General features: G+C 46.1%; 1 protein-coding gene across 3 annotated transcripts in view; it reads left to right on the top strand.

The window, feature by feature from the left end:
* spas (spastin) overlaps positions 1–23,995 on the top strand; it is a 114,498-nt gene that overhangs the window by 3,345 nt on the left and 87,158 nt on the right. For all 3 annotated transcript variants that reach the window (XM_055062533.2, XM_050191621.3, XM_050191619.3), the window contains exon 3: positions 6,803–7,181. In XM_055062533.2, the coding sequence (XP_054918508.1) occupies positions 6,803–7,181 (379 nt within the window). The remainder of the gene's footprint in view (positions 1–6,802; positions 7,182–23,995) is intronic.

Below are 23,995 nucleotides of genomic sequence, written 5' to 3'. Positions count from 1 at the left end.
CCATCCATCCATCCATCCATCCATCCATCCATCCATCCATCCATCCATCCATCCATCCATCCATCTCGTTCACGTCTTTGGTTAGCCGGTATTGTGCAAATTATGGCGGTATTGCCGGTATTGTGCGTTTAGAGGCAAGCCAAAACTTTAACAAACGCGTATCGATTTCCTTATTAGCTTCGTGTTACGTTCGGGTCTGATTTGATTGATTGTATCTATCACGAAAAAAAAGAGAATAAGGTGCGGTCAGCTTCGGGTGGATGCCAATTTTTTTTCTCAAATGATATTACGCAACAAAAAACGACACGGACGTAAGAGAGGACGACACAGTAATTTTTTTATTGAGTAATCTTTTTTCCCTTTCATGAACCTTGCTCCACCTTGCGGACTTCCTCAGAACTGATTTGCCGTATTAAAGTGTGTCAGTGCTTGGTGTTGTCGATTAATTCGGCCTCACTCTGCTAGCCTCCTGGTTAGCTCAGACAGTAGAGCGACCACCCCCGTAAGAAGGTTAGTCGCGGGTTCGATCTTCGGACGAGTACTAATTTTCTCAACGGCCAAGCTTTGTTTCTGAGAGACCCGTATGGGTTTCTCTTGCAGCTTCGTGCTACAATCGGGCTCATGACAATTGTTGCCTTTCACAAGCTGTAAAACTGTGCTCAAACTACCTAAATTCCACTGCCCCCAGCATACGTGTTTCAGACAGCTGCCTAAACGAAACGGAAAAACGTAATCGCGCGCCGCTACATCTGAAATAAATGAACTCGCACGGAGAATTAAGCGCAAACTTCATCTTTCAGTAAATAAGGGCAAGCCCTGACGCCAAAGCTAAAACGCACCTGGGTTCGTTTGCCTTCGCCAGTATTGTTCTGCATGCCACCACAGGTGTCTTACCGTCGACTCACCACGTGCATTAAGCCACAGTTAGCGCATTTTCCTTCTCATTTCTAGACCTCCTGTAGCACATCCTTTTGCCATTGTTTGCTTTCTCGTGACAATGGCGAAACCATTCTTTTCGGCCAAGGAGCGAGTGGCAGCTGTGGCGAGATAAAAGGCGTCCGACGGTTTTATTCCTATTTCGAACGAACAAATACTGCAGACGCAATAAGGAGAACAGTCCAACTGTAAGGTTTTTTTCCGCGGTCAAAGCGGCGAAGAGGAGGTGCACGTGACTGCATGTAACGCACCTCGTAGGACATATTAGGTATACCGTATTTGTTTCAATATAAGCTGCAGGGCCTCTATTGTATATAGCCCAACCCCCGAAACGTGGAACTTTCAGAAAAAGGAAAGGCGTTCTTTTGCTAAAGCAACATGCAACATATATAGGCGCGATTTGTTGAACTTTCGGAGTTCCCCCATTATCAGACTGGCCGAAATTCCGCGCCATGCCGCCGAAATCCAGTTTCACTAGCTCACTGAGTGGTGCAGACGTGTTTGAGGCATGTAGTAGTCAGGCGTCCGAACTTGTTCCATGCGAGGCCTCGAGTGCTTGCGAACTCCTTTGCTCGAATGATCGCCGTCTTTATGAACTCACACGCCACACGATAGATCCCGTTGCACTGCTGAACGTTGCACTGCTGAGCTCGAGGTCTAGGGTTCGATCCCGGTTTCCGTATTCCCCATAGGGGTGAACTGCAAGAAATGCTGGTCTATACTTCGATTTATCTGTGGCCTGAAGAAGTGCAGGTGGCCCCAGATTAATGCACAGTTGACCTATACTGCGGCGTGCCTCGTAATCATATTGTGGCTTTGGAACTTAAAACCCAACAACTTTTTTTTTTCGTTGTTGCGAACATTCCCGATTCACTTTGTGTCCTGACAAAATCGGAGGATCTTTTTTTCCTTTCTACCTCGTGGTATCGATTTTTCTGCGGTCGGCTGTGTCTGGCTGTTGGGTTCAAACGGCATCCTCGAATCTAGCTAAGCGGACTTGCAGCATTCTTACGTTGATTTGTGAAAGAAAAGTGTCGAGCTACATTCGAGTAAATACGGTGCATTCCGTCCTTTACTTTTTTGTTAAAGTTGCCGGATTCGAGACCCTCGTTGCGTAATAAACGAGAAGAAAGGGGTTAACCGAGGGGCCCGATTTTTGTCGAGCCCCTTGGTTAACCCTCCATCTTCTCGTTTATATATATATTACTCGCCCGTTTGAAACCTTTGGACGCGTAAATATACCGATTTCTAGCACATTCAAAACGAAGTTTTTTGTTACAAAGATTTATTTATTGCACAAGTTTCTAACTTCGCATAAAATTCATCTGTAAAGATCCCCAAATTTGCGCTAAATTTTATCTCTGTGGTAATTTTATTTCTCCCATGGGCAGCGGGGCAAAATTTTGTGCCGTTCGTAAAACAAACCAATAATAGGGCTCCGGTACACTTGCATAGGTACACTTGCAATTGACTGCAAATGCCATAATTAACCAACTGACGTTGAATTTCGCGCATCACCCAACGTACCCCTTATTTGAACTCAAATATATGTACGTATACTAGATGCCTTCTTTTTGGACACCCCGAAAACACCGGGAAGACAATACTTCGTGCAACACTGACATATTGCGTGCAAATATTGACACTTGCACTTGTTTATCCTTCTTCCGCGTACCACACTTGACTCGCTAACAGCCTAAGGCTATCGCTGAGCGCAAGACGCGCGTGCATGATTTGGAACTTACTCGAATTGTTATCATTGATTCTATCGGTTGTCCATGTTCTCGTCGAACCTTGTGTAATGAGATTGTATATGCGCGACGCCAATAGCGTTGTACTTTCCGTCAAGGCACGCGAACAGCACTAGAATAACGCTGGAACCTATACGACTGTAGTTATGCATGAACAATCCATATGGGTTCTGCCCGGATTTTCTTCTTAACATTATTTTCGCGTAGAACATCGGCTATTCCGGTTTGGTCTCAATTCAGCCACCACTGTCTTTCTGTCTCTTAACGCTACGTCCTTCGTTTATACCTAATAGAAGTAAATATCTTTATTAGGCCAGTCTATGCGAAGACCGCGCTAACACATCATAGTATGTAGCGCCTCTGTGCCCTACACATGAAAGTGGACCTCTGCAGTGTGCTTGATGCATCGGGATCCGTTGTGGCCACCATCCCCTCGTATCGCAACATGCGAAGCACGCTTTTTCGTCCGATGCTTTTTCTCTTCTTCTTTTGTCGCATTCATCCTTTTGCACTTAGTGACGACAACGCATGGTGAAAGAAAAGCACGCTTTACGAAATCGAACTCTGCAAGCGCCCTGCGTTTCTTTCAAGATCGCTTTTGAGCAACGGAAGGAAATAATAATAAAAAGAAAGTAAGACGATAAATGTAGATCTAGAAAACGTTGCACGCACGGCAAACGTGTTCCTTTCATCTCGTGTCACGAAGTTTTGGCCATCGTAAGGAAGTGAAAGCAGCGCCACTACGCGGTATTACGCGACCTTTTTACACGCCAAGCGAGGTAAATCTACCTGGTAGCAAAGCTTCCACAGAAGCCCATGGATTCAAGACATGGCGGGTCATGGCTTAGCGCCATCTCTGTGACGAAGGAACGCTTCCGGTGGAACAAAAGTAGCGTTGCACCATACACGTTAAAAACGGAAGTGACGTCATTTTCATTCTGAAAGGCGTGACGTCCGTTTTCGTACGTGGCCGGTCACTAGAGCTGTATGTTGAAATGCCCCGTAATTCGACTCGACGCGCGTTTCGAGCTTTTTTAGCGCTCAAAGCAATGGAGCCAAACGTCAGTCGTACGGTGTGTCGAAATCGCACGTGCGCATGCGCAGAACAGCGTTTCCTTGCAGGCCAATGAAACCTTTGGGCGCGGAATGCTGGTCGCATCGTCGGACGCCAAGCCCATGTTGCAGGGCAACCCGCACGGTGGTTGCTGTGAAGTAAACAATTATCTGGTGGTCGCAACTCACTATGTTTGACTGAACACGGGCGGTTCTTTCTTTCTCAATGTTTGCTCCCTCCTCACATAGTTGCGCTTCAGTCGCTGCTCCCATAACCGCTTTTGCTGATGTGTGTGACGATTGCTTCCGGACCTCCTTTCCCGCGAAGCTTCGCAACCCATCTGGATCCACTTTGATGTAGCAGCCAGCGTCGCTAATTAGTACTAGGATGTGTTCCAACAGGGATATGTTTGAATCGTGTAGGAATGTCCGGAAAAAATAGTGGCTTAAAATATCGAGCCACAGTGAATATTTCTCATACGCGCATAGGACGTTCACGGAATTTTGGAGAACGTAGATGACAGGCGCGTAACCAGTAGGGGGGTGGGGGCACAACTTCCCTGCCAGAAATCTGGCACAAAACGTCGTGGGACAACACTCCCCCCCCCCCCCCCCCCTACCCCGCTCCCTTTGCTGCCGAAAAGAATTGGTGACTATGCCACTGGTAGAATAAAACAGTTTCATTTGTGAATGGAATAGAGACCATAAAACAAAATTAGCACTCTAGTATCTTACTGCATGCCAAGCATTTTCCTTGAAAAAAAAAAAGAATGTTAAAAAATCCTACCACTTCAACGCGAGCATTGTGAAATTCCTTAAGCAATGTTTTTCTACTGATGTGAACGAAACATGCAGACTAATCTGATTACGGAACAATTTTCATCCTTAATCAGTTAGCTGTAAGAACATCGTAAAAAAAAAAAGACTGGTTCCGATTTATGTGTTATTAGCGTCTCAGTATTAGCTGTCTATTTCCCGTAAATATACAATAACAATTAAGAAACATTTAAAGCATATTTGCAGTGTTGCTATTTTTCTTTAATCAGCGTTCTTATAGAGTAGGTACTACTATTCAGCCGCCGACAGATATTCGAAAACTCCGAATATTACATTTTCGGGTTGAATACGACGCCACTAACAAGGACTATGATCGACTCCTACTTGACATGTCCTACATTCTTACTCTCCTGATTAGTACTTGCCGTGAACCGAGTTCTTTAGTTCTGCCTTTAACACATGTTCATTTTGGCGCTGGGTTTGGTCCGGTTGTGAACTATTTATGTTGAATACAAGCATCGAAGCAAGATTAAGAAATGTGCGAAAAACGGAGCGATAACTTTCCGTAAATGGCCACGTTTTCCAAACAAAGGTCCCAGAGGACTGTACTAACTTCATAGTGCCTTTAGCTTGTATCAGCTGCAGTTGTTGTACCTTCGCGTGATTTTCATGCAAGAGAAAAAAAAATATAAATAAAAGTGAACTCGAGATACAGGCTGTATTATATCGTTTCCATGCAATGTATTTGCTTCGCGTGCATCTTTTTTTGTTGTTGCTGTTGTTGCTTCAACCACATGAGTAATTTCTATTTTACAGCGAAATAGATTAAAGTTTTGTGTTTGTTTTGCGATATACGTGCATTTTGCGTTTCAAATATGCAAAAATCTCTTCGGACCAATAACGAAGGACTAGTGGCGGGCAAAAGGCGAAAATAGCCCTAGACGCAAGCATAAAGCAAATGGCAGAAAAATGTCATTCTCGGCTAAATATGGAGTTCTCCGCATTACCCCCCTGCCCCCCCGCAAAAAAAAAAAAAAAAAAAAAAAAGAGGTATGAACCTACAGAGCAATGGTATTCTCCGGAAACAATTCTTTTTGGCAATAAAAGAAAATATAAGAGTATGAGTATTCAATACCAACACAAATACCGACCAGTATTTGTGTTGGTATTGAATACCCTTTACCGTTCGGTAGTTATAGAAATTTGAATACGTGAATGCGAAACACAAACTGATTTCCTCTTTGCGAAGGTACAACGCAAAATATAAGGTTTGTTCGATTCAGAAAAAGGCGCACGGCACCACAAATGAAAAGGTGCAGGGGGTGCCGGGCTGCACCCACTCGCTGCAAGGTTCAAGGGTGCAGTGCACCGCGGCGGCACCTTGCCTTGCACCCAGTTCAACCGAGCACGGGGGTGCAGGGTGCACTGCTGCACCTCGGGGAATCGAGGGTCTAGGTGCAGTGCACCGTGAATAGGTGCAGAAGGTGCAGAGAAACTTGGCTGAATCGAGTAGACCTATAGCGAAGCTGCACTAAATGTAAAGCACCTCAGGCGGTAAAGTCAGGTAACGTACGTCAAATGGCGTGTCCTACTACAAGCCGCAGCGGCACCGTACAGTTTCATATTGCAGTCTCGACGACAGCTCGCAGTCGAAAAGACGCGGTAGTCGCTCGTCTGCATCGATCGATCGCTGTCCCGCCGTGAAAAAAAAAAAAAAAATGCGCCCAGGCGACTTCTCGCCGTCGCTTGAAAAGTGTGTACGTGTGCTACGGGCACAACGCGTGGGCAACTTGGTTAATCTCCCGCCACCGGCTCGGCGCTCGCGCCAAACTGGATGCGAGCCAGCGATTGGTCCGCGTCCGCTACGTCACGCGCATTTCACCAAGTTTGGTCACCGACTACTGTCTCACAATTCCTCCAAATGTGCACAATCAACTTAAATTACAAAACATTGCACTGCCACCTATGAAGCTAATAACAAACAATGGCATGCCAATTTACTTTTGCAAATGCAATGAGTAGTTTTGTTACTGAACAAGAGAGGGCGCCACAATTTGTAAGTACCACGTTTTGCGTTTATGTGTGCGTTGTAATTTTGCATGCTTGGAGGTTGAAGGGCTAGCTCTACTAAAAGCCTCTGGTCACGTGCCTCGCCATCCGTCTCCGCTACAACGCGATGGAGAGAGGCGACGAGAGAGAGGGGAAAAAGCGTCTGCTTTTCGGTCAAGCGCACAAAACGCACGCACGAGCGCAGCAGACGAGTCGATTGTTATGGCGATGTGCAGATGGCTGCAAGCGTCGCTCCGCCGGAGATCACGCCCGACGCTGACGAGAGTGCCGGCACCGTCGACAATGCTTCCCGACCGCGTACGCTGAGGACCGTCGGCGGCTACGTGATCTATCCCGTGCTCGTGGTTTTTTGGCTGCTACGATGGTTTCTCACGAGCGTGTTCACTGTGTTGGTGTTCGTTTTCCGCGGCGGCCGCAGCCAGGACGTCGTCGGTCGACCCTACGGCCATCTGTCGGCGTCGGCCGGCACCTTCGACGCAATGGCGGCGTCCAGTGCGGAGCCCGACGCAAACTTGCTCATTTGTCAGAAACAGCACCACAAGCGGGCCTTTGACTTCCTCTCCAAGGCTCTCAAATACGACGAGGAGAATGACGGTGAGTCTGCACAGCCTCTCAGCGTGCTATGTTTGTGTTGACCTGCGCGTAAGCCGCCGTTCGACAGGCAAACGTGCGCGTCGGTGGTTAGGGCTAGCCTTTAGCGAAGCACTTCGCTCGCACGTTGAAAAAAAAAAAAAAACTGTGGTATCAGCTGGCAAGTCTCTTCCTGCTCGCTTACTCGCGCTCCTGAAAGCCGTCTCGGTTCTGTGCGTCTAGACGAATCTACGTCATGTGGTGACGTTCGAAGTGCGTCACGCTGTTGGGTTTGAAAACGTTGGATAACTCGGCGACGACGAGAAGACGTCGCTCGCGCGGTACCGGCGTTGACAAGTCGTGCCTGTGGAGTTTAAAGTGCCACCTCCGTCGCTTTTCAGAACGCGCGCCGCTTTTTGCTCGACGAAGCGAGACCGCCTGACGTGAAAGGAAAAAAACAGTTAAAACATTAAACAAGAACGGAGCCCAGCACGACAAAGCATATGGGAGGAGCGCTCAAACGCGAAAGAAGAAAAAAAAGTTTGTCGGCAACGCTCGCTTATAGCGTACGCCCAGTGAATGCTCTGTTCGTGGCCCCGAGGAAGTTTCCTGCCGCGCCTATGTGATGCCTTCCTTTCTTTTGCTCCTCGTCTGTTTCCATTTTACTTGGTTTCCACGCGTTCGCGTACTGTCCGCACCTCTGTTGCTCCCTTAGTTTATTTTTCTTTAAATGACACAACCGTAATGGAAGGAGTCAGTCGCGTTTTCATATAGGAGCACGCGTCTGCACTGCTGTGTCTACGCAGTTTTGAAATTGCCTTGCCCCGAAGGCGTGTTCACAAGTCTGTCTAGTGTTTTTTTTTTTTTTTTTCACCCGTGCACGCACCCAGCGTGTATTCCTCGCACGCTTCTCGATTGTCATTCCTTTTTGCCCGTCTTTAGCGTTATAGTTGTTTCCTGCACGTTGAAGTACAGTTAGAAAACGCGCGACGTCTCCTTCCTTTGTACTCTTCAGAGAGCCCCGTTTCGACATTTCCCGTCTCCACTTGGGGACGTACAGGAGAACGTTCGAGGCCCGCTAGCTTTCTTGCGTCTAGTGGGCGGCGCTAATCTCTTGCCTGTGCGGCTTAGTCGTAGTCCTTTACCCAAAGCCGAAGACCACTAAGCGCACGCAGCTCTGCAATCGGTTGCTCACCCGAACTCTGTGCCAATGGCCTGTCCTCGTTGGCACATTGATTTATTTTGACCCGCAGGGCCGCATGTTGGCTCCGCGGACCCCTAGTAGCAGACGAACTTTTTTTCCTCCCTCCCTCCCTCTTTGCAGTTTGTCCGTGTGGCTCCATCTATCGGCGACCTCGTAGTCAGGCCGCGTGCGTTGCTTTGTTTCTGCTTCTTTAACTACGATCCGCGCACGCCGCCTAGCGCAACCTTCAGTTTCTTGTTGTTGCCGTCGTATCTTCAGCTCGTGGTGTTTCGTTTGTTTAAATGTTTTATCTCTTAGACGCCGGTGCCCGTTACGGCGGCTTCAGAACCGCAGCTAACCTCGTTTGCCGCACGAACACGCGAAGTTCCGCTGGTTGACCGAGCCGCTAGCGGCGTTTGGTGGGCGGTGGGCTCCACTGCGTGCGGTTGGTTTACGAGCTGCGTGCGTGCGTGTGTGTTCATGCGTACAAGTTGATGGGGAGGATGGTGGCGAGCAGATGTGCGGTCGCACACACAACACGCTTTTGCGGCTGCCTCGATCGCCTTGATTGTCGTGACTGTTGCGTTGGGGCCGCGGCGGAGCGCTGAAAGGATCGTTCCATGTTTGGCCGTTTCGTTTTCAGGGTCGTCTTGAGAGTGACGCGGCCGCCTCTGCGCTCTCTGTTTGGGATATCTGATAGTAAGGTGATTATTCCTTGTCGTGGCGGAAAACTCTTCGCGACAGCGAGCGCTTTCCAAGTCCAGGATTCGTACACCTTCTCGAAAACCCATGAATCTGGAAAAGGCGATTCAAGGGCCCTTGAACCTCCTTACATATACATCTGCGCCTTGAATTCCTAGAAAACTGGTGGTTGGAAGTGACTTCTGAACATTGCATTAACTTACTCCACATAGGTGCTATGCGATGAACGCTGTCCATCGGCAAACACACCTAGATGTTTTCTTTTGAGTGTCGTTAAGTGATTGCTATGTGACGTGCCCATAGCCACGAACTAAAATGCTTCTTTAAATCACCGTTGCCATCGTGGAGCTCGACAAAGCAAGATCAAGCGACCAAGCCACGTCACCATTTTGGTGTTTTGCTGATTGGTTCACACCACAACCGTCATGGCTCCCTTTTCGAGTCCTAGGCGTGGCGGGAAGTTTCAGCCATTTGGCTTTAACACAATGAGTATCTTGGCTGAAGTGAAATTACTAATCAATCAATTTACCGTGAGCTCTCACTTAAGTGAATTTCAAGAGACCTAAGGAAATAGTTCACTGAAAGTTCACTAAACTGAATATTCACTACAATATGGAAAGCAAACATTGAGCCAAAAGTGTGAAATGCAATTTATGCAGATACGTACACCAGCATATACAAAGTGCGTAACAATTACGTAGCTGCCTATCTCATTTTGAAGAAAAAAAATTTGGTTTGCACTGATGCTTTTAAAGCACAAGAAGAAACAAAGCTGTCCAAAGAGTATGTTTTTGTGCACTTCTTGCAAGTCTTGCGACTTTTCAATGCAGCCTCGGCCAGAATTACAGGATTTGAATCTGCCAGTGCGTCTTCCTTGCACATTCTTCTTCTTTGGGACGAACACTGGAAACAATTTCCAGATCTGATAGTCAGCACAGGTAACCAGCTCACTGTCACACTGCACATAGCCGCCGATGTAGGGGCGATTTGGGGGTGGCGGGCATCGGCTACGCCAGCACTGTAGAGCACAAAACATCATTGAACAGATTTCAAAAATGAGCCTGGGTCCACTGATCAAGTTCGCTCAATTGAAATATTCGCTATTCAGAAATTCGTTTAACTGAAAAATTTTCGCATTGAATGCAGAGAACTGCCGGAGATTTTCTAAAAGTTCGTTATTCTGAAATATTCGCTAAACCGACGTTCGTACAACTGAGAGTTTACTATACTCATATAGCTAGGTACCTGGAGATGTGAATAGAAAAAGCTGCTGATAAGGCAGCTTGATGGGTTCTCACCCGCATAAATTTGATCAGCAACAGTTTACAGCAAGCAAAAAAGTAGTAACAAAGAATAATGCATGTACAAAAATTGCCCTCACCTTGTACAGATGTAATGATATGAAGTAGAATAAAAAAAGCTTGCATACTGGCTTATACAATGTTAAAGTAAGGTGCAAGTTTGTAAGCCATGTTGAACTGTATAAAAACGATTACATAGGGAAAGAAGACAAAGGAACAAACTATAAAAAGTATGGTTAAATTCTAGTTCGGTTAGATTTTCTAACACGGTCATAAGATCAAATTAGCATTTTTGGAGTGGTCACTTTTTAGCATCTACTCTCTGTAGTTAGTATGGTTTAGTGACACATTCCAACACTCCCAATTTCTTGTATTATATATGTGTATCGGTAATGAAAGTTTCGCAAGGCAGATTAGAAGATAACATTGACACCGTTTTTCTCTTGATAGTGCTTTGCAGAGGCAATGATCATAAAACTTTCCATAGCGATTAAACCATATTTTTTTCTATTAGAGGAGCTGCTGAAGGCACCAAGGAGTACTAGATATAACTGTAATTAGCTTGTTTTGGGCACAAGCACATTTTCCTATATTAGTTGACATTGTATTGCCCTGTTACAAGAAAGCAGTATTGTATGTTAGAAAGAAAAAGTGAATGATGTAGTAACATCCTAATGTTCATTGGTAGTACATCTCTATTCCAATAAATTAAACCTGTTACTCATGACAGCCTTATTATTGTATAATTGGTGTGCATGTCCCAAAGCATATGTTCAGTGAATATCACACCTGAAGGTTTAAAATCGCTGACTGTCTATTGGATTTTCACTTAAAGAGAGCAAAAAATTTGCAGGCAGTTGCATGCCCTTTGATTTAAATACAATTGCCTTGGTTTTCTTTCACATGTATAGTTCGTCCATTACTTAAGGCCCAGAGCACTAGTTTTGAGAGAATTTCATTTCCTCGGCAGTGTAGTGCCACAGGGTTACTATCCAAAATGAATAAACTTGGATCATCTGCATATACTGCAAATTTTTAATCCTGGTCAGTCTGCGTGATATTAATGAACAAATTACTGCCTTGGGAACAAATACTGCCTTGGGTGCAATAAACTGTTTTCACAGAATAAAGGTGATGACGAATTGCTACCAACTGTCTACGATTGCTCTAATAGGACTGAATAATGTTGTGCACTAAGCCACGCATGCCATAGAATTGCAGCTTGCATAAAAGTAGATTGCGGTTCAAAGAATGAACTGCTTTAGTGAAATCGGTAAACATCCCTAATGTAAAATTTTTACATTCAATGTTCATTAATGTATGCTCCTTCTCTGTGTGAGGAGGGTGAGCTCTGTAGGCCGGTACTGCCTAAACAGAAACTTCAAGTATATTAGGTTGTTTATCTGTAAAAGTTGACAAGCGAGAAAATAAACCTTGTTCTAAAACCTTTGAAAGCACAGGCAGGATTGATATAGCCTAGGTCTGTAATTGTTCAAGTTATTCCGATCACCTTTCTTTGTGAAGAACCTCCACCTTGGCAATTTGTAACTGCACTGGAAAAGCAGAGACTAAAAATATGTGAGTGGTCCCACAGTGACATCTGCAACAAATCTTATTGGACGGACCTGCACATAATAGTCATAGGCAGTGCTACTTTTCAAACCTGAAATTAGAGAAAACGCCTTGCACTCAGATACGCTGCTTAAGAACACTGTCTTTGCATGATTCTGTCTGACATGTGTTAGCATCCACAATAGGGGAATGATCCATATCTAGAAAGTAATCATTAAAAATGTTGGCTAGTTCTTTACATTAACTAAGGTACCATTAATATTGTGCTCAAGAGATTTGTTAAATGCCGTATTGCTACCAAATATTGTATCTAATTTTTTCCATGTAAGGGATGGGTTGTCTCTAGCTTGCACAAAGGTGCTAGTATGCATTTCTAGCATTCTGAATTTCCTTAGTCAGCTTTTTACAGTATGCTTTATAATTCAAAAAATTGTGGGTCACGAGAGGCATAAAAGGTGTCATACATTTTATATTTAACCTCCATCTTGCTTATCGTTTTGTCTTCCACGGCTTATGCATTTTTCTAGATGAATGGCATTGCTTATGTGGAAAATGCAAATCTTAAACCTTCTTGAATTTCTGTAGAAAATGTGAAGGGCTGAATCAACATCCTCAGCAGCGAAAGTCGTATCAAGACATAGCTTTCATTGGGATATATCATTTATCTAGATTTCAAAACGTGTTTTGTATAAGTATGTGTAGTCTCTATTTTTTGACATCTTCATAGATAGCCATAAATATAGATAAGTGATCACTCAAATCACATGAGATTGTTCCAAGTAATACATTAACTTCAAAGCTCGTAAGAAAGATGTCGATTAGCATAGAAGAATGAGTGTTTATTCTAGTGGGTGAATCACATTAATCCATCACGCTAGAAGGCAATTGACATCGTTACAATGGGAAAGTCAACTCTGAAAAATAACCTGCTGAGCTTGAAGCATGTGTCCAACTGGCCAGCTGCTTAGCTGCAAGGAATTGTCATCAACATGGAGATTTCACTACTTTTTAATGTACAAGGGCAAATCAGAAAGTCTTTGCCCCTATTTTTCATTAGCCAAAATAAGGTACCCAGAGGTAATTGCATATATACGTCTATTCTATGCTCCTTACACTATTTTTCCACGTAGTCCCTACACTGGTGAAGACATTTCTCCCATCACAGCACTCAATTTTAGATGCCCCTGTGGTAGAATTCAGCGACACATGCGGCTTTCCCCGAACGCTCATTGTCATGCAAGTCTTCAGAGCATTTTGCGAACTCTCAACACCACTACCTCATACTTCTCAAAATGAGGCACCTTTTGCTTCACATAGGCTGAATTTCCTTGTGCATATTGATGGCCATCTGTCCCTTGCTCCATAGAAAACGAATCGCACTTTGTTGCACATACACCATGCACGTGCAAAGCACAACCACCATCTTCAATAACTGACAACAGCTTCATGTCGCAGAGCTATCGATACATAAGACTGGGCTGTTCCAAGGAATGTCCACCACTGGCGATGGATACGTTGACTTCATGTTCACAGCTGTTATTTGTCTTTAAAGAATAAAAATAGAGGGAAAATACTTCCTTATTCGGCATTGTATGTATATGAATAAGGTTTGTTTTCCCCGCCCTCCTTGTTTTTTTTTGGCCTTGGGCATCGTCGAAATACTTGAATTGTCTAGTTCTGAATCAGTTATTTTGTACGAATGTTGTTGTAACGTTATTTTGTAGGCTGCGTGTTATCGGAAGCTCTTTTGTATCTCAAGAGTTTTAAAAGTGCATGGAGAGGTGAATTTGGACCGGAGTTTCTGAAGAACGTGATGACCTGCCGAGCTGGTTTAGTGCCTAAGGCGTCCTACCGTGGAGCACAAGGTTGCAGGTTCATTCCTGGCCATATCGGGGAGTAGACGAGATGCTGAATAATAAAAAAAGCTCTTGCACTTAGACTCGTCCTGGACATACGTGCAATCAAAATCAATCCGAATTCCTATGTGGCCTCCCTCGTAGACTTCAACAGCTCCCAGATGTAAAACCTCATTAGTCTAAATAAGTTTACGTATACAGTAGGATAGCATGCAATGTGCAGATGTTGTCAAATGCTTGGCTTGGAAATGCGAATGTATTGTATATTGCGTTCAAAACACATGCACCTAGTGTAATCTCCGGTTGCAGTTATGCCTAGAGCTCCAGAAAGCAGGCACATAAATGTCAGTTGCTTTGCATCGATATTATGTTTCCCTTATGGACTCTTTTCATTCGATTGCATTATCACCCGTTGCAGTGAGTGGCTGATGCTGGCCATAACTGAGGTGGCTGGGCGTCATGCCAGAAAGATTAGAAAGTGAAAACAATTGCTGCATCCAGGCAGCCATTTTTATATTTACTGACCTACACACGCAAGTGTACAACTATGCACCTGCATTAAATTGTTCATGCAGTGGACGAAATACCTGTTCTTGCAACGTGTTTCTTCGTTGTCGTGCACTCTAGCTGTTCTCCAACCCTGCATGCAACTTTGATGCAGTGTTCATATAGCATAAATAGTTGTCCCCCACCGACCGTCATGCTTTCTTGCCCTTCCGCGTCAAATTCTTTTCGAAATTTGCGCGATATTTTCGATTTCAAACGGAGGTGACGTGAACACCCCGGCCTTGTGAAACGAGTGCGACATGTTCAGATTTATAGCGCAGCGGAATACGATGGACGGACAGGAAGGACGAGAACGCCGTGTGATGTGTCCTCGCTGTTCTGCCGCCGTTCATCGCGCTCTGAACGCGTGCGGAGAACTAATAACATTTTGATTGCTTTTTTTTTTTTTTAGAACTCGCAGCCAATTTGCGGCGTTCGCGACTTAGCATTTGCGAAACAGGGTTTTCCACGATAGAGCTCGTGAACCCGTTACTGAAGTTGTTCAACACTCATTTGATGAGAAAGATTTGACTAAACGTATATTTCGCTTCATACTTCGCAAGTAATCGCTGCGGAAGCTACATCCTTAAAACAATTGCACCCTTTGGGGTGTATATTTGCCTCACATCGATAATCGTTGTTTGTTCTGCTTGCGTTTTCTTTATTGAAAACGCTGCGCTCGCTACTTTCCTGTCGAGAATGGTCATGCTGATAACGCGCATACCGTTCGTGACTTGGAAGTACCGGGCTGGCAGCATTAAAGAATGGAAATGCGGGCAAGACAGGTGACGATTATTGTTGCGAGGCAGATATACGCTCCAAAAGGTGCAACTGCTTCAGGAGCACTCAAGTACATAGTTAAATCATTTACACCCTTAAAAACGAAAAAAGGCGTAAATCTGTCTATAACACCCTTGCACCCAGAAAGAGTGTAAGGGCGAGTTATGGACCGATATACCTCATTCTTTTGTTTTTAAGGGTGTAAATTTAGTGTGCAGTGCAGTCAGGGATGCTTCCTATTATACTCTGCAAGTTTCGCAGAGCCGTTCTTGTGTCTGCGACGCTTTCTAAGGAATAGCTATACTTCATAATTTACAACGAAAACTTGGTGCCGTAAGTTAAAGCTCGTGTATCATTGGTGCGCATTTGCGACTCCCGCATATGCGACGCGTTATTCTTGGTCGCGAACGCAGCGGTGTGTATGGGGTCGCGCTTCTCGTAGAAGCGTCTCACTACGCTTGTTGGTATAGGTATAGACACGTTCATATCTGCGACGCCCTCCGCGTGATAATTACGTCGTATTTTCTGGCATAAAAGTGCATCAAATTACATGACGCATATACCGATGTCTCTTTATATGCGGGGTGCAGTATATTTTTTGGTCGCGAATGCTAGTAGCGTAGGTCGGCAGGATAAGCGGGGTACTAGCTAACATTTTTGCTGGATATCTACACTCGCTCGCGCTTATGTGCCCTTGCCGAGCAGTGAAAGCAGTCCGCCGTTGCGACTTCGTTGCGTTGCCCGTGTACTACATCTCGCAAGTCGTTTGCAGCACTGCCGAAGGCACGAGGCCTACGCAGGTATTATCCTTGCTCTGCGAAATACAGTTCCGGGCGTAACTGTATGGCGATTGGCGGGATTGGTTTTACTTTTGCACGGTGCATTATACGTTACAGCGATGTGTGACACGTTAGGACCTTCTTCACGCGCACGTCGTGTACCGTGAATCAGTCTGGCGGTGAGATGACGTGGCGCGGATGAACACATGTATGTTGAGAGGCATTCGGCCTTCCTATTGGATAGGAAGCCCTGCAGCCCCCACAGTGCTGCAAACGACTTGAAATTGAGTTATATGCAAGATGGGCTCACGGAACACCAAGTGCTAAAGTGGGACGTTGGTCTGCTGAGTGCGTCTCAATAAGCTGATGCATTCTAGCTAGCGCAAAAAAAAAAGCACGAAAGGCGTTAGGTGAAGTTCACGTTGTCAGCGCGATCGAATTCGATGAAATAGACCGGAAAAGCGATGGAGCAAGCTCTAGGATACACGACGTGTAGCGACTAACTAGCCCACCATGACATCAATAAGCTTCTATTTTTTTTTCTACCCAGGCTAGGTTGTCTCTTGCAGTACAAAAGTGTACGTCCGTCTCTCTTCGAGCCGTAGATTGTAGTGACAACTGTACTCGGTTAAACGACTGTGTTTCGCTCAGTGGCGATTGTTCTGGCTCCGGTGGGATGGGAGACGGCCGCGTTTCTGACAAGCACGTGTGCATCTATATAGGCCATTACCGGCCGAGGAGACGGGCAGCGCCGTAGGCTGTCAAATCGGAGCGCCGTTATTAAATGGCCGTCTCTGTTCCATTAGCCGCTTGTTCCGAAGCTGTTGCAAATGTTGTGCAAGTAACCCGGTTTTGCGATCGTCCAGTCGTCGCTTACCAGTCAGTCGCGCTAAGCCATTGTAATGCCTGCAGTGCCAGATTTAAGCAGTGAGAAAATCCGCGACGACGCTGCATGGCTGTTAGCTGTTACCGTACGTTCTCGAATCCAAGCACCGCCCTTCCTTGTAAAGGCTAACTGCAACGGATTTTAGGACCGCGTAACCAGACTAGTTTCACATAGTGCAGCCGCCGTTCATTATGTTTACCCTTCAAGTACGAGTGAATGCGTCGCGAATAGCTCACAAAGATATACACGTTTTTGATATCGAAAGTAGAAAAAACAAACGCCGCCATTTCCTGTCGCCAGAAATGACGCAGAAACCGTAACTTGGAAAATTAGCCCTGCTCATTGGCATGGCCTTCGAGATTAGGCGGTGCCCGCGGTGCGCATGAAATCTCGGAGGCCGTGGTCTGAAATATGCGTCATCTCCGCCCAACCACCACGTGTCCGCGTCGTCTGCTTAGGGGCTGTGTAAATGCTGCTAATAAGAAAGTTGCACAACTACTACTGCAGCTTTGTCAAGATTGCATCAGCAGTGTTAACTACTTTTGACCAGTTTAACCAAAGTTACGTTTTCTTTCAGATAACTTTTAAGCCGTGGCGCTCTTTTAATTTGATGTGTCGCTGTGTATAGGGTGCGAAGGCTACTGCACACTGAGAAACATTGACCTCGAGTCTGTGCGCCCAGGCGTCGCGGAAATTCAGGCTTTTCAAGCAAGGTGGGGTGCTATACGTTACACGTAGTTAGCACCTCACCTTGTTGTGTCATCTCTGCTGGTATCTCCCCTACCCTCATCCTCCCACTGCTGACCGCCGCTCAAGTGTCAGCAGACTGCGCTATACAGAGCGCGGTCAGCAGTTATTCCCTTCCTTTCAATGCGTTTAGCGGCCCTTTTGGGAACTAACCGCAATTTCTTGTTACTGTCTAACCGCCCTTGCGGGCGTATATCCCAAATATCCCATATATCCAAATATAGGGCTAATTTTCCAAAAGTTACGGTTTCTACGTCATTTCCGGCGACAGGAAATGGCGGCGTTTGTTTTTTCTACTTCCGATATCAAAAACGTGTATATGTGAGCAATTCGCGACGCAGTGGTGAAAACCGCACGTTAGCAAGGGGAGCGTTCTCTCGCATCCTTCTCTTGTGCCATCTAGCGTTTTGAGACGCTATCGTTGGGACGTGGCGCGGATTTCCGAACTGGTCTGTACACATGCGCAGTCTGCCACAAACCTTTAGAAAGAGGTCAGTGCTTGCTACTAGCAGCGAAAGCAGTCCTGCTGCATATACGGGACTCTCTTGGCGTTTGTCTCGGTGGCTCGGTGATTGTGCAGTTCTCCATGCTGAGCTCAAAGCCGCGGGTTCGACTCTCACTCGTATCGTCCGCATTCTTACGGGGGTCAGAATGCGGAGACGCTCGTGTACTACTAGATTTAAGTGCACATTAAGGGACCCCCGGTGGCCGTAAATTCGTCGCTCTTTTCCGCTACGCCGTTCGTCATAACCAATCCACTGTGCGGTTTCGGTTCGGGACATTAACGCCCCCTCCCTCCCCCCACCCCGGCTCAGTGTAATTTAATGGTGCATCATCGTGTTATTTTCTCGCAGTGAATGCTTATGTTCATGTTATGTTCAAACTTGAACATCATTCGATTATACCGAGTCACCATCTTGTGCAGCGAAAGCATCGCTTTATTGCAACCTCTGCTTCATGCAAAATATCTTGGTATTGTATGTTCGCTGCTTTGTATCAGGCGCGCATTTATCGAACTCGGTAGAGAGAGAGGAGCCCTTTCCTGGGCTTTCCTACTTCTATTAAAAAGTGCACTGATGTAAAAAAAAAGTTGCTTCGCTCGTGCTCTCTGGTAGCATGCAACGGTTTTTTAACTGCAGCTAAGTGCGTTCTCCGCTTTCCCTGCGGCAAATTGGTTTAGAGACCGTAAACGTTGTTTGGGCAAGCCGCCAGTTCGTTTCGTTCTGGTGCACACCTCATTATTGACTCGTAGGGGCCGCATTTGTTCTTTTTTGGTCCATGTAATTTCGGCCGAACAACTTTCAGATCGTTCCGATTTGCGATCGTCGAAATATGACGTTCTATCCTCGTTTAGGGTTAAACGCAACCCTCGTAAGCATGCAGAAGCGCGCGTTTGATTCGTGGCACCTTTCATATTTGTGCTCTCCCCCCCCTCTCCCGTCCTTGTAGGATGTTTAACAGGGATAAGCGGGCTAGTTGGTGGTCGTTATTGGAATGCATCATGTAACCGCACAAAAACAAGGGACAAAGAAGGAACACACGAATATTGCGTGATGTATTGCGAATAAATGGTGTTCGCGAGAAAGTTTCGCGCCTGTCTTGTGTGTTCCTTCTTTGTTCCTTGTTTTTGTGCGGTTACATGATGCTTGTAGGATGGCCGGGCCGGGCGTTCGTAGAGTTTGTATTGTTGCCACGAGGGAACAGATTAAGCGATGAAGACTCGGGCGGGAGCATAATCTGCAGCCCCCACTCGTGTTAACCAGCGGCAGTATATTTTTTGCTCCAAAAATATCAGCCGGTCAGCACGCACGAGAACCTCCCCTTTGGCAGAAATTTGTAATTCACAACCGACCGACCGTCCGCCACTACGTTCTTCGTCGCCGCGACTTCTCTTACTTTTTTTTTTCAAACGTACTGAAACAACACCTCTAGAGGGTGTTGACTGAAATCGCCTGCGCCATTTCACAAGCGCACGGGGCGTTGTCACCGTATAAGCAGTCGCCAGCTCGGCACGAACCCCCTTGACCGTTGGGTCCTTTGAAATGCCGAAAACGCATCACTGTTTCGTGTTTCCCTAACTTTCCCGGTACGCGCTGTCATTGTTGTTTCGATGTCCTAGGAGTGCTCGGCGGTGCTCTATGTAAAACAAATTTTCTTGTTCATGTTCCACCGAAACTGCACAGACGTGCGCTCATTTTGATGACTCTCGTGCACTCCTGTTCGAAATTTATGGTATACTGAGGAGGCGGACTATAGATTTCGGGCCAGCGCCATGAACGAACCTATACGAAATAAGTTTCGGCTGCTCGTTTTCTGCGGGGACAGCTGCAAGGCTGGCTTTGCCCGCGTTTCAGTGCTAGAAGTTGAAGTCTAGCGTGTGTCGAACAGCGCAGCTGCTTGCTGCACATTCGTGACACACAAAAATCAGCTGCGCCCTACTGCCATGTGTCGCCGCATGAACTGTCGCCGGATCGCGGCCATTGTAAATTGGAAGTGTCACTTTGTTTAAGTTATATATTTTTTTTTTTCGTTTAAGTCACCGGTTTACTGACGTTATTCGCACACACCGCTTATGCGGAGCCAACGTCGTTTAAAAAGAGATTGCCCGGCGACGCTTCGTTGGTTTTCGAGCAGCGTGGTACTGCTGCATGCGTTCAAACCCTACATATGCGGGCGTCGGGGTCATCGACCTCTGCTGCATTCTTTTTTTTTTGCTGCAAAGTTCCTCACGCGCGGTTCGAGTACGTGATGCGCACGATTCTCGTCGGTCGTAATGACTTTCGGACTTTCCAAGAAGTAATGCAGCTTCGCTGCTGGTTAGGTTTGAAAGAGATACACAGCCCGGGGAAAGATTTGGTCCGTCTGGTCACGAAGTTGGTGGACGTTGCTGCATAGGCGAATCAACTGCCGAATGGTTTCAGATGTTTTTGTAACTGTGTATGGAAATGTATATCCTCGCGGAAACGTAGCCCATCGACATACATTCTTTGGGGCTATATAGGCTGTCCGGTGATATCTACAAACCGCGCCGCGCTCTGAAGTGCAAATATGAAAAGGGACGAATGCAAGCGCCGGCTCCCAACATTTTTTTTTACTGTATGTAGAACTTTCCCGAATTTCGCACCGCAGTAGCTTGTATTGACTATAGCGTGGCACTGCTGAGCTCGAGGCCGCCGATTGGATCCCGGCCGTGGCAGCCGCATTAATTCGATGACGGCGAAAAAAATAAAGAAATAAGCAAACGCTCGCGTTTAAAGCACCCCAGAGGCGATGAAAAACTAACCAGGAGTTTCCTACACTGCAGTGTGTGCCTCATACTCGCATCCCAGAACCACCCCCCTCAGAACTACTCTCCCAATTTTCCCGTAACGTTTGCGAATTTGGGCTCGTTTCACGAGCATATTGTGTGATGTATTGCGAATAAATGGTGTTCGCGAGAAAGTTCTCTACCTTCGGTTTGGAAGTCTTTTCAGGTGGTGAGACGATGCAAGGGGGGTTATATATGTCAAACCTGTTAGTAACCCGCGAGGGGCGTGGCCGGAGGTGCAACCCTTGGCTTGTATACTGGCACATTCGCATTATGGGAGAGATTACGCGCCGACTAATCGAACGCACCCTGAACAGCGCGGGGCGTGATCTTTAGCTGTTAACCCTTTGAGGGTCAATGACGTAAATATACGGTGCCGCGAACAAGTCCAAAAATGGTCGATGCCGTATTTTACGGCGGCGTCTGTACGTTTAAAAAGCGTGCCGAATTCCTAACTTCATGTGCTGCCACTATGTGGGAATACAGGGAATTTTTTTCGCGAGCCTCCCTTTCTCGGTTTTAGTTGCATGGTTTGCTTTAGAGTTAATTTGCTCTCGCACGTCTATATACTACCGCGGGCACATTTGCGCGGGTCGGCGGCGGTTTGGGTTTTGTTCCGCGGGTGGTTTTGGCTTCTTGCGCTTGCAAAACTGATCGCTATCTCATTACTAATCGCTCAAAGGGCGATCGCCTCTTTCTTCGCCCGTGCTTCGGGTGCACTTAAAAAAAAACCCAGCTGGCCGAAATTCATCTGGAGCTCCCCACTCCACTACCGCGTGCCTCATCATGAGGCACGCGGGTAATCATAATCGTTCGACGTGGTTATGCTTTGCAAACTAGCCGGCTACAACGCGCGATTGGTAGCGATCAGGAAGATGGGTGCACTGCCAAACGTGGTCGAATGAAGCACGTGTCTTCTGTGAGCCAAGTTTTAAATGAGTGCAAAGTGATACTGAACAGTCCCAATAAAACAGCTCGAGAGGTCGCAGAGTGCGTAAAGATGCGTGTATATGAGCGTCCACCATGAAAGAAATCTTGACACCACAGCGCCCGTCCCGTCCTATTTCGTCCATTTTTCAGGGATCGCTCCTCTGTTCTCCGTACAGTCTCCTTTATATACGTCCGCTGATGTCATTCGCCTCTTTCTGATTGGTTAGTACATCAGAGTATCCTTTGTCAGTTTCGAGTTCTTTGCCAGTTTCGAGTTCTCTTTGCCAGTTTCGAAACGCAACTGCTCTTGTTTACAGCCCAGAGGTCATGTGCGGATTTCACACGTTTCAACAGCTTGCTACTGTGCGCATGAGTCGTAAATAACACATGCAGCGCACAACCGTTAGTCAAACGCCACAGTCGACCGGTGCTTATTAGATATTCAAGCGTGCGGAAAGGGTGCAGGAGGGGGGAGTGCGCATTAGTCCCCATATACAAGCTGATATGACTATGTGACGTGGTGTGCATCTGCGCTGTCGATAGAGGTTACAAGAAAGGGAAACCAAAGTGCAGGAGTGCTGCTTAGAAATCTCCTAGAAATGGAAAAAAAAGATTAGTAGTGCGCCGCGGTTTAGTAGTGCCTATGGCGTTCAAAAACTCTCGTTTATATTTAGGTGCACGCTTGGGAGCCACAGGTGGTCAAAATTAATCCGGAAGTCCCCCACTTCGGTCTGCTTCGTACTCGGATGGTGGCTTAGGCGCGCAAGAACCAAGCACATATTTCTTTAATAGCTAGTGTAACCATAAATGAATTGTTGTCCTCAACTACCCACAATTGTCGACCCTCCCTTATCTAAAAAAAAAGCGGTAGCTATGGGCGTTCTTTTCAATTTTCAATGCTTATTAAGTACGAAATTGAAGGCATCAGCTGAATGTATCAAAACGTGACACGTTGGATTTTGTGGCGTTAAATAACTTCACGCTTAAATGGCAATCGACAACTGCGTATTTGTTGTATATTGTACGAAGACTGCGTTTAAGCTTCAAGATATGAGACGCACTTTCTCCTTTTCGGTGCATGTGTTCGCATTTTCTGTAGTTTATCATCCGGACATCTTGTTTTGTACATCGGTTCGCTGATGCATCCTGCCCATTGTAAGCCCTCTGGCGTGACGCATCCATGTTTACATTACCGTATACTCGGTCGTGAAGACATAGGCGGAGACGAGGAACAGCTGCGGCTGTTGACGACGGCCTGTCTACGAAGCAAGGTGCGGGGCTCAACTGGAGCACTTTGCATCATAGGGCTGTTTTGTTTTTTGATACACTCCAACCGATAACAAATTACGTCATTACGGGCGTGTATATTTGTCCAACAGACATAATCGCCATCAATATATCTTGCGTGTCTTTCTATGTAACGCTGCGTGCTCGGTAGTCGGCGTGACACGTGGCTTTCTTGACGGGAAAGTAGCGAGCTCAGAGTTTTCGAGAAAGCAAACGAAGGCCAAGACAGATGACGATTGTTGTTCTGTGGGACAGGTTATTTTTTAAAGGGTGTAAATAGTTTTGAAGAGTGCTCAGAGAGAGGACTGGCGCTAGGATCGCTCAACTGTAAATCATATTTATGATGACCAGTCTACTTGGATCTGTCTAATCTTCGTGTTTCTGGCTTCAAACGTTCTGGTGGCCATATTTATTACGTTTTTTGTAAGTTTCTTAAGTAGTCGCGTGTTTCCAAACACGTGTATGCAATAAGTCTGCGTACATCCCTAATCATTGGGAATTGATTTTGACGCGTTGTTGTGCTGAAAAAAAAAAGCCTAATTCGTGAAGTTACGCTTGAATCCGAAGAGGCGGAAGTCGAGGCAGATCCGTGTACTTTGCCCATGGTTCCCATTATCGCCGAACCGCCATGCTTGCATCTCCCATTGGCACTATAGCGCCAAATTTACTAGTATAATATTGTAGGCAACCGTTTTTTCATATACCGTTATGGCAATTGCTGAGCTGGGTAAACGTTAACGTCTTAGGAGACGGCTCGCTTGTCTGCGTTTTATAGCACGGAAGTTACGGGGCCTTCAAAAGTATACAGCGTCGCCAAGTCGCTTGTATACCGGAACACCTTTCTTTGCCATTTTCGTTTTGTACACCCTGCAGATGGCGTCTGGTGCAGCATTGAGCCAGCTGGTAAAAAAAATTCCCCGATAGAGTATTTCAACATAGCCCCTTCAGTCACGAATTATGAT

The sequence above is a fragment of the Dermacentor andersoni genome, chromosome 10 (genome assembly GCF_023375885.2).
Source record: "Dermacentor andersoni chromosome 10, qqDerAnde1_hic_scaffold, whole genome shotgun sequence".
NCBI lineage: Eukaryota > Metazoa > Arthropoda > Arachnida > Ixodida > Ixodidae > Dermacentor > Dermacentor andersoni.
Note: the sequence above shows the minus strand (reverse complement) of the source record. Positions and strands in the feature narration are given on the sequence as shown.